Raw genomic sequence first — 11,692 nt, forward strand, 5'->3', positions numbered from 1 at the left:
GTCTTCATGTTTAAGATATAAGCAAGTCATACAAGTTATTTGGTTTAATTACCATTAACAAATTAAAATACTATACCTTTACCTCCTATTAGTAGGAGATATAAATTAATGTATGTATTTATTGGAGGTGTTTATGACACATCCGTCTCAATAGTAAAGGGATTAATAATAAATTGGATCCGATGTATTTTAAGGATAAATTCTTTAAAATCGTCACAATATACTTAATAATTTTTAAATAATTATGTATGAATAATTATCGATCCTACAAATTTTCGAGCTAGACAGATACACTAGCAAAATCGACTTCCAGGAACAGTTAAAGGAAGTCAAAATGTACGTACATGTCTTGCATCGACCTAATAGGCTAACACTAGGTAGCAAAAGGCAAAAAGATATTGGTGTATTCTGCATGAAGACACAAATAAAAGAACAAAAGATAACGTATATAAGTAAATAAACATGACAACATACAAAAATTACTAGAGTGGTTAGAGCAGTTGAAGAAAGAATATCTTTAATTACACAAAACACAAAAACTTTTCTGCTATATTATATGATCTTGGTACTTATATTTGCCACACCACATCACCACCTGTTCCCACAAGAAGAGCCTCTCCTCCTTCTGCCACAAAATGAAGCAGAAGCCATCAAAGCCATGGAGACCCTTCACTTCAAACTGCTGCACCACAGAGGACCAAACCATCTTCAGAAACTTTAGCAGGTGCAAGCCATCGCGCTCCGATTTGTCCAAGAACATTGCACCCTTGCCGTCGTTCAGGAGGCTCTCTTTCTCCGATCTCAGCCGCTCCTCGTCCACGCGAATCAACGAGGATCTTGCGCACTCTTTTGGCTCCGATTTGTATGACTTTCAGCTGAGCGAGCTACGTGCTGTGACGCAGAACTTTTGCAGCAATTTCTTGCTGGGTGAAGGAGGGTTCGGAACGGTGCATAAGGGTTACGTAGATGACAACTTGAGGCAGGGTTTGAAGGCACAACCTGTTGCTGTTAAGCTTCTTGACATTGAAGGCTTGCAAGGACACCGTGAATGGCTTGTAAGTACCCATCACATGTCATTCTTTTGTTCATCTTGATTACTTTTCATGAACAAGATAATCAATTATGTTTTATACTAATAATATGATATTAAATTGATTGATAGTATTTTAGTTAAATTTATGTTTTATTTGTTTGGTTTCCATATATTAATGTGGAATGAGTAATCTTGGCTTAGCTGAAGTCATAAGAAGCAAAAACTAGTTAGAAATTTAGTTGATTATAATATATTGAGAGGAAGAGGAGATGAGTTACTACTTTATCGGAATTGATTTATTAAGTTTATTTTGTATGATGCATGTGTCAGGTGTGGTCAAGTTTTGGTGATTAAATTGTGATGGTTGGTAACATAATGGAGATTGGGGGGAATGGGTTTTATTCATGTAATTACAATCTAGTAGTCACGATCAGGGTCGTTTACTTTTGTCGTAGTTGTTAGAATAAGAACCTTGGCAATTAATTTTGAATTAGGATGAGCGTGATCCAACTAATGAGAGTGGACTAAACGCCCCCATCAACTCGTTTGATTGGGCATCCGATGATAAAAGTCAGAGAATTTTGTAACTTAGAAAGACTTTAATATTGACACACACTACTTTAGGGGAGAAATACTTCCATTTTGATTCTCGGAATGGATGCGAGTCAATCTCTTATACAATAAATGTGAAATGATGTAAGAGAATATGCAGAAATTTAATATATTGAAGAGAAACTAGAGTAGAGACTAGAGACATCGATTGTCGGATTAGATGTCAGTAATGCATGGGAAAGTATTGGGTAAATTGTTATTATGTTCTTTTGTTTTTATTTTTAATTATAAACTTTTTCTTATTTAAAAATATCAAATTATTTTGTTTTTATTTATATGTAATGACGATATAAATCAAAATATAAGTTTTTTAAATTATTAGTGCAAATAGAATAAACTAACCTCACCCGTAGATGATACTATCAGTTTATAATATATATATATATATATATATATATATATATATATTTATATATAATATGGTTTTGTTTTTATTCGTTTATAAAAGAGTGTATAAAAAACTTTGATTTATAAAACTGCTCCATAATAAAAGTATTTATATTGAATATAAGTATGATGAACTTGATATGAAAAATATTACAGAAAAAAGGTTTCCTCTAAATATTTTATTTTATTTAAAGCTATGCTAAAGTAATTTTGATAAAATACTTCAAAACTTGTGCTTCAAAAAGAAACAAGCACAAAGCAAAAGATGGCCTAAAGCCCACCAACTCTGAGAAAGATTACAAAAAAAAAAACATTTTCACCTACTAACAAAAAGTGATAATATTCTTCCCTGTTTATATATATACTATTATATAAACAAAATATCTCTTTTAATAATTATTTCTAGTTTCCATTTTAACACAAACTATTTTAACCTTTATTTATTTGCTACAACTTCTTAAACCACTTTCTCCTATATTAGTATTTTTTTCCCTTTTTTTTATTCATAAATAACTGCTCATTTTTTTATATTTTGAAATTACTCATAAATATTTATTTAGAAAAATAACTTTTTTCCTTTTAAGACGCAGGTAGGGAGTGCCTTTTTCTTGTTAATATATTTAAAGAAAAATTCTATTTACATAAGAAAACAGAGAGAGAAAAAAGGGCACGGAAAGAAATTAAAGAATCAACCATGTTTAAAGTGACCTTTTTTTTACACCTAAAGTAACATCTTTTAAAAAATATATATTTCCTTCGGAGACCCAAGCCCATTTTTATACTGACAGGCCTGAAATTTGGAGACCCAATTCAGGCTGGGGCAAAAACATTCTGTGCACTTGTAAACTCTTTTTATGGGAACAAATTCCCTTGTAATTTATAATCATTATTAGCACTTTATCCAAGCATCCTCTTTTTGAGTTGTTTAATTTTCTCTCAGACAATCAGCTTATAATAAAATTAAATTATTCTTTTAGTACTCATAGAGTCACAATCGAAAATATCCCATTACCCTTAAAATTAAAATAAAATTACTTCTTGATTATACAAAAAAAAAAAAGAAGAAAGTAATAAGAATAGATTCTTTTTATTAATCAATGTAACCAAAAAAAAGTTGGTGAGCAATCTCATGGTTATCTAAAAGGAATTTTTTAGAGAAAATATTGTACAAAACTAGAAGTAACTTTTTTTTTACTGAGCCAATTGGGTAATTGCATTGGGTTGCAGGCAGAAGTGATTTTTCTTGGGCAGCTAAGACACCCCAATTTGGTTAAGTTGATTGGATATTGCTGTGAGGATGAAGAACGACTACTTGTCTATGAATTCATGCCACGAGGAAGCTTGGAGAATCACCTCTTCAGAAGTATGCATCCAAATCCTTGTTTATAAAAATCTACGAGACGTGTGTTCTGAAGCCTCATTCAGCAACTATTTGTAGTCTCTTTTTAAGTTACTTACTCAGTTAGCTACTGCATGTAATTGCAGGGTTAACATCACTGCCATGGGGGACAAGATTAAGAATCGCAATAGGTGCTGCTAAAGGCCTTTCCTTCTTGCATGGAGCTGAGAAACCAGTCATTTATAGAGACTTCAAGACTTCCAATGTTTTGCTTGATTCAGTACGTAATTAACTATTAAACATTCTCTTTGTTATTGATCCAAACGGTGTAATAACACAAGAAACTAAATCCAATGAGCTTTTATGCATCATGTGGTTTATGTCTAAAATAGGAGTTCACAGCAAAATTGTCAGATTTCGGACTTGCAAAAATGGGGCCAGAGGGATCAAACACACATGTTTCAACTAGAGTTATGGGCACTTATGGATATGCAGCTCCAGAATACATCTCAACAGGTAATTCTTCAAACAAGTGGTGGGTAGAGATGGAATAAAGCAGATCAAATCAAACTTTGAATATATAGAGTTGATATATATTATAAAATTAAAATTAAAATTTAACCTATTATAGTTTTTCTATAGATTTGATGACATTTCTAAAAATTTGGTTTAACTTAATAGTCTATTTTATATTAACAAATATTATAAGTATAACCAAACCAAATGGACTTCAAATGGGGGGTATTGTTGGACCATGAAATAATTTCTCATTAATTTGGCATAGTTTGCCGATTTTAATGCAACATATGATTGTTTACAGGGCACTTGACCACCAAAAGTGATGTCTATAGCTTCGGGGTAGTCCTGCTAGAACTGCTTACAGGAAGGAGAGCAATGGACAAAACAAGAGCAAAGACCGAGCAAAACCTTGTGGATTGGTCAAAACCATACTTGAGTAGCAGTAGGAGGTTGAGGTATATTATGGATCCAAGGCTTGCAGGCCAATATTCAGTGAAGGGTGCAAAGGAGATGGCCCATTTGGCATTGCAATGCATAAGTTTGAATCCTAAAGACAGACCAAGAATGCCAACAATTGTTGAAATTCTTGAAGGCTTGCAACAGTACAAGGACATGGCTGTTACCAGTGGACACTGGCCAGTGTCACAAAAATCTACCAAGAATAGAGTCTCTAACAATAAGGTGAAAACTAGAGCCGTTGCCCACAAGCAACCATCTCCTCCGGTTTCAACCGGAAAAACTTGATTCCTACCTTTTAGAAGAGTGATTTTTAATTAATTGTAAGAGTAATTGTTAAGCCACCCTATATATGTGTAATTAAATGTATAAAATATATATATATGCAATATAGATAAATTATTGAGTGTAAATTACAATCTTTCTTTGACTACTGAGTATTGAGATTTTCTTTTGAATCCATGATCAAAATGAAAATTAGCTAGAGTAATTTAAACCAATTGACAAATAACAACACGCTTGTGAATGTTAGCTAACTAGAGTTGTAAACTTAACATTCAGTAATGATGGAGGAGGCTCATGGGCTAAGGGCCCAACTACTAGGGCTATGGCAAAGAGGATCTAAGAGGAGTGAGCCCAAGCCCAAGGAAAGTCCATCACATTGTTTAGTTGGGCTTTGACTTAAGCCCAAGTAGAGTAGGAGTAGTGTAGGGTTGGGCCTTAGGGCCTTGTATTTCTTTTAGGCCTTGTATTTCCGGCCATTTAGAGTAGGTTTTCATTTAAATGGTCATTTGAATTTAGGGTTACATGTGTATTTGCATTAGAATGTAATTAGTTTTACATTTGGTATGCATTTCGGCCATGTGCAACACATGCACATGGTGTGACCGAAATGCAACTCAAATGGAAGCTTAATTACATTCCAAATGAGGTGCACATGGTGTGGTTCCGGGTTTGGCTCCAAAATTTGAATTTTGAATTCAAATTTTAGGCGCCTAAGGTTAAGTAAACCATACCATGGTTTCACTTAACCTTAGGCTAACCCATGGTAACCTTAACCTAATTTTCCCTATAAGATCAAAGTGGCCGAGAATTGTATTTCACTTTTGGATTATATACATGAGATTTCTCCTCTTAGAACTTTCTCCCTCCGAAAGTCATCTTATCCTATCTCTACCCTTCTTGAGCTCCTCTCTTTGTAGAGCTAGGATAACTCATCTTCTTCCGGACTTAGCTAGAGCAAGCCTAGGTCACATTGGTGCTTCTTAGAGTCTTCTTCCTTGACATCTCTCCAAGGAATCCGAGAAGCATTGAAGGTATTCTTGAGGATTCACAAGTGGAACCTCATCAAGTGGTATCAAGAGCTTCGGTCTTCAAGAGATAAGCTCCTTATCTTGTCTTTTGAATTTTGATCCGTGGTTCATCTTATGTTCTTGTCACTTTTGAGTTTAATCTTTCCTAGATCTAATTTTTTGCCTACAAATTTGATGGATCTAGTATCATGTTGCTTGAATGATTCATTTATGCGTTTATGAATAATTGCTTCCATGAATCATGCTCCAATTCTTTTTCCTTTTAGGAATTTTCTGCCTATGATCTTTTTGTTTTACTTGAGTCTTATTTGAAATTTTATTCGGTCAATGTATGTTTGAGTCATTTTATTTTGAATCCATGTCTAGGAGTAATGTGTAGTTCTTTCTTGTTCATCATTCTTAGCTATGCTTGTTTAACCTTTTGATTTCGTTTGCTTTTTGAAAATTTTTCTGGATTTGGCCGAGATCCTTATTTTCTATGTGTGCTCATAATTTTTGATTGAATTTGAGTTCATAAACTACTATTAGTTCATTAGTAGTTTTCTTATAATTTAGGTTTCCTATACTAGAAAATGTCTTGAAATTTTTTTCTCCTTATCCGTGAGTTTGATTTTGTGTGAATTTTGTTTGCTGAAAATTGTTGTTTAAAATTCATTTTGAAATTTGAATTTGCGAGCCAAAACCGTGCATGTGCTAATCAAATAAGCAATGATAAAAAGCATGTTGCATTTACATTTCATCTTAACCTAATTTTCTTGCCATTTGCAATTCAAATTTGAACCGGTTTTGTGCTTCATATTAAGAGTGATCGAGAGTGTGTTTTGCAAGTTGATTAAAAGAAAAAGGCATCTCCTAAGATTAAAAGAAATGCAAAAGCAAAGTGATTAAAAAAAAAGTGTTAAACCTAATTCTTAAAAGAAAAAGCCATATAAGGAGATTTGTGTTGAAATTGTTCACAAAGTTGCTTCTCGGTTTTCCTTTGCTCATTGTATACATGATGTTTTCAACTTACATATCTTGAGTGTTTTGGTTTTGTTAATCAAATCTAGATCCTCTCTAGGTTAATTCTTTCTTGTCCTAGCCAACTCTTGTTCTTTGATCATCAATATTGTCTTCTCCTAAACTCTACTCTTGTCTTCTTTAACTCTCAAGTCTCTTTGTTGTTTATGTTCACTTTGGTACTCAAATGTGACCTATGTTTGACCTAGCATATCTCCTTAGAAGCTAGTTCTACAAGGGTCATCAAAAGAGGACTAAGAAAAGGAGGAGGAAGGAAGGAGTGCTATCGGATTTGGCTACCAAAAATATCAAACACCAAACACTTGTGGCTGAGATTTTTTTGTGGCTGCTGGACTTGTTACATCCGAGGAGATACATTGGAGTTTCAAGTTGATTTGTAATTGAATTTTAAAAAAAAAACAGAGTATTAGTAACGGATTTAAAGACCAAATTTTCCTTACTACTTTGAAATTTTGTTGCAAAATTGGTCACTAATCCCTCACTAATTTTGGTGGTTGTTTTTGACTTATCTTTAAGCCATTTGTTTCTTTTGCTGTTCAGTTTTGTTATTACCTTGTAATTGGCCATTTGTAGGAGTGTCTTGCGTGTGTCTTTGGTACACAACCATCTCTCCTTAGGATTTAATTTTTGTTAGACTTGGTGAGAGTGGTCCTTGATTGATCTTTGGTATCTCTCAAGCTCTCACCTTAGGAAACGTTTAGATAGTTTAATTCTTGTAATCATATTTGTTCTAATTGCTTTCATTTGTCTAGTATATCTTAGTTCACAAATCACAAAAATAATTTTCATTGAAAAGATTTTGGTAGAGATTAACTACAAGGGGGATTAGTAATTTTTTACTTGAAGAGGCTTGGTTATTAAGTGGCTCTTAGTAGCTCACCTCCCTCCAAATTTCAATTTGTATACTTAGTTCCCCAAGTACTTAGTCTTAACCTTGTTCAAAAAATTGCTTTTACAACTTCTTTCTTTAAAAGAAATCTTTCTCCTATAATGGAAGAATTTTCTACTCCTCAAAGTGATAGTAATTCAAGTGATTACAATGACATGTCAAAAGTAACACATGAATTAAGATCACTCAAAATTTGGAAAGAGCAAGAGTCCAAACAAAGACTCAAAGAAAAACTTGAAAGAGAGGCTCAACTTGCTCTTTTAGAGGAGGAAATTCGTTTGTTAAAGGAAAAAGAAGAAAAGTTACACTACAAGCACCGAAGTAGACATAGCTCCCAAACTCATAGTTCAACCATAGGAGAGTCTTTGCATGATGATAGCCTAGCCTTAGGTGATCATTACCAATAACCTCCTAGAAGAGTTCATAGGACCCCCAAAACAAGGGAATCTAGGGTAGATCTCCCTTATTTTCATGGCAAAGATGATGTTGAGGGGTACCTTGATTGGGAGATGAAGGTTGAACAAATCTTCACTAGCCATCAAGTGAGTGAAGAAAGAAAAGTCTCCTTAGCCACTTTAAGCTTTCAAGGTCATGCCATGTATTGGTGGACTTCCCTTGTTAGGGATAGACGTCTCCATAATGATCCTCCAATTCAATATTGGAATGAATTAAGGAGTGCCTTGAGAAGGAGGCATATTCCCTCTTACTACACTAGGGAGCTCATCAACAAGCTCCAAAGACTCCATCAGAGAAACATGACTGTGGAAGATTATAGACAAACGATGGAGTTATACTTAATGAGGGTTGGCATTAGGGAGGAGGAAAATATTACTATTGCTAGATTTTTGAGTGGGTTGACTTTTGAGATAAGAGATAAGGTTGAGCTTCTTCCTTATAGAGATTTGAATGACTTGGTTCAACTTTGTATCAAGGTTGAACAACAAAATTTGAGAAAGAATTTCAAAACAAGCTCATACTCATCTTCTTACTCCAAGGTTGACTACAAGAGGGAGGGCAAGAAAAACACTTTTGAAAAGAAAAATACTTTTGACTCCCCCAAAAATCTAGACAAGGGTAAAAAAAAAGAAAAAAAGAACAACACCTCACACACTAGCACCAAGTCTAGTGACATAAAGTGCTTTAAATGTCTTGGGAGAGGCCACATTGCTTCTCAATGCCCTAATAAAAAGGTTATGATTCTAAGGGGCCAAGACATTTATAGTAGCCATGATGAAGCTACTATTTCTTCATCTTCAAGTGAGGATGAAGAAGAAGCAAGTGAGGGAGAGTCATGTGAGGTCACTTACCCTTACAATGGGGAACTTCTTATGATGAGAAGGGTCCTCAACAACCAACCTAGTGATACACAATCCCAAAGAGAGAACATCTTTTACACAAGATGTAATATTTCAAACAAGGCTTGTTCTCTCATAGTGGATAGTGGATCTTGGTGCAATTGTTGTAGCACTAGGATGGTTGAAAAGTTGGGCTTGACTACCACACCCCATCCCAAATCTTATCAACTTCATTGGCTTAATGATGATGGGGATATGGTGGTCAACCAACAAGTGGAAGTAGAGTTTTCTATTGGGAACTATCAAGATAAAGTTAAATGTGATGTAGTTCCCATGGAAGCTTGTCATATTTTATTGGGTAGGTCATGACAATTTGATAAACAAACTCATCATGATGGCTTAACCAATAAAATAACTTTTACTCATAAGGGTAAGAAGTTTGTGCTTCATCCTCTATCACCTTCACAAGTAATGGAAGATCAAGTACAAATGAAGACCAAACGTGAACAAGAGAAAGGCAAGGAAAAACAAAAAAAAAATTGAAAAAAAAAAACTTCTAAAAATTAGTGACCAAGAGGATTCTAGAGAGACTAGTGTTCCCTCTCTAGAGATAGTTCAAGAAGAGATTTTTGACACAAAACCTTTACACAAAACCTCTCTCTTCCTTGAACCATCTTCTCATATCCTCATGTGTATAGGAACACTCACATGCACTGCCACAAGTTCTTTGGAAACTTCTCTACCTCTTGAAGTAAAAAATCTTTTGAAAGAGTTTGATGATGTATTCCCTAGTGAAGGCCCAGTGGGACTTCCACCTTTTAGGGGAATAGAGCATCAAATAGATCTTGTGCCTGGGGCTAGTCTTTCCAATAGACCAGCCTATAGGACCAATCCACAAGAAACTAAAGAGATAGAGAAACAAGTACAAGAGTTGTTGGCTAAGGGTTGGATTCAAAAGAGTCTAAGCCCTTGTACTGTGCCTGTCATCTTGGTGCCAAAAAAAGATGGAAAATGGAGGATGTGTTGTGACTGTAGAGCCATCAACAACATCACAATAAAATATAGGCACCCAGGCTTGATGACATGCTTGATGAATTGCATGGGTCATCCATATTTTCCAAAATAGATCTTAAGAGTGGATATCATCACCAAATTAGAATCAAGGAAGGTGATGAGTGGAAAACTGCTTTTAAGACTAAGTTTGGATTATATGAATGGTTGGTAATGCCTTTTGGGCTTATTAATGCACCTAGCACATTCATGAGGCTAATGAATCATGCCCTTAGGGATTGCATTGGTAGGTTTGTAGTTGTTTATTTTGATGATATTTTAATCTTTAGCCAAAGTCTAAGTGATCATGTGGATCACCTAAGACAAGTCTTACTTGTTCTTAGAGACAATCACTTGTTTGCCAATGTAGACAAGTGCACTTTTTGTGTGGATAATGTTATTTTTCTAGGGTTTGTGGTAAGCAAAAAGGGGGTTCATGTGGACCCCGCGAAAATCAAAGCCACCAAGAATGGCCTATTCCTACTAATGTTAGTGAAGTTAGGAGCTTCCATGGTTTGGCAAGCTTTTATAGAAGATTTGTTCCTAACTTCTCTACATTAGCTTCCCCTCTCAATGAGTTGGTGAAGAAGGATGTGGTCTTTTTATGGCAAGAAAAACATAATTTAGCTTTTCAAGAACTTAAGCAAAAACTTACTCAAACACCTATTCTAGCTCTCCCTGATTTTAGCAAAACTTTTGAGCTAGAATGTGATGCTTCAGGTCTTGGCATAGGAGCTGTGTTGTTACAAGGTGGCCACCCCATAGCCTATTTCAGTGAAAAACTTCATAGGGCTGCCTTGAACTACCCTACATATGACAATGAGTTGTATGCTTTAGTTCGTGCCCTTCAAACTTGGGAGCATTACCTTATGACCAAGGAATTTGTTATTCATAGTGATCATGAATCACTTAAATATTTGAAGGGTCAACATAATTTAAATAAGAGGCATGCAAAATGGGTTGAGTACCTTGAGCAATTTCCTTATGTCATCAAATATAAGAAAGGCTCTACAAATGTAGTAGCTGATGCTTTGTCAAGAAGACATGTTTTGTTGAACATCCTAGGTTCTCAAATACTAGGGTTTGATGACATCAAGGAATTGTATGAGAAAGACCTTGATTTTGCTAACTTTTATTCTTTATGTATTAAAAAACCTTATCAAGGGTACTATATTTCTGAGGGGTATCTTTTTAAAGAAAATAAACTTTGTGTATCCCAAGGATCTATTAGGAAACTCTTGGTAAAGGAGAGCCATGAGGGTGGGCTCATAGGGCATTTTGGGATTGAGAAGACTCTTTCACTTTTGAGAGATTCTTTTGGCCTTATATGAAAAGAGATGTTCAAAGATTTTGTAGTAGTTGTATAGCTTGTTTACAAGCTAAGTCTACCACAAAACCTCGTGGACTATACACCCCCTTGCCTATATCCAATGCTCCTTGGGTAGACATTTCCATGGATTTCATCCTTGGTTTGCCTAGGACCCAAAGAGGAAAGGATTCCATCTTTGTGGTTGTGGACCGTTTTAGTAAAATGGCACACTTTATTCCATGCCACAAAGTGGATGATGCAAGTAGTGTTGCTAAGTTATTCTTTCAAGAAATTGTGAGACTACATGGGTTACCCAAAACTATAGTCTTAGATAGAGATGTTAAGTTCCTTAGCCATTTTTGGAAAACTCTTTGGGCAAGGCTAGGAACTAAACTTCTATTTTCTACCACATGTCATCCCCAAACTGATGGGCAAACTGAGGTAGTAAATAGGTCTCTAGGGACTATGTT

The 11,692-nt window shown here is 34.9% G+C and overlaps 1 protein-coding gene across 1 annotated transcript; it reads left to right on the top strand.

Annotated features, from left to right (window-relative positions):
- Positions 1–563: 563 nt before the first annotated feature.
- Positions 564–4,800, top strand: LOC109815815 (Protein kinase superfamily protein). Its single transcript, XM_020380617.3, has 5 exons — positions 564–1,055; positions 3,260–3,395; positions 3,518–3,651; positions 3,764–3,887; positions 4,192–4,800. The coding sequence occupies exons 1-5, from the start codon at positions 636–638 to the stop codon at positions 4,632–4,634; spliced, it is 1,257 nt and encodes a 418-aa protein (XP_020236206.1). The 5' UTR covers positions 564–635; the 3' UTR covers positions 4,635–4,800.
- Positions 4,801–11,692: the final 6,892 nt, after the last annotated feature.

Source organism: Cajanus cajan, chromosome 11 (genome assembly GCF_000230855.2).
Source record: "Cajanus cajan strain Asha chromosome 11, NIPB_CcT2T_4, whole genome shotgun sequence".
In the NCBI taxonomy this organism is placed as follows: Eukaryota; Viridiplantae; Streptophyta; class Magnoliopsida; order Fabales; family Fabaceae; genus Cajanus; species Cajanus cajan.

What these genes read in the sequence shown, in the direction of transcription:
- LOC109815815 (XM_020380617.3), top strand. Translation starts at nt 636, where the DNA reads ATGAAGCAGAAGCCATCAAAGCCATGGAGACCCTTCACTTCAAACTGC. An exon ending in AAGGACACCGTGAATGGCTT is followed by an intron (nt 1,056 to 3,259) that starts GTAAGTACCCAT and finishes ATTGGGTTGCAG; the next exon opens with GCAGAAGTGATTTTTCTTGG. An exon ending in GGAGAATCACCTCTTCAGAA is followed by an intron (nt 3,396 to 3,517) that starts GTATGCATCCAA and finishes ATGTAATTGCAG; the next exon opens with GGTTAACATCACTGCCATGG.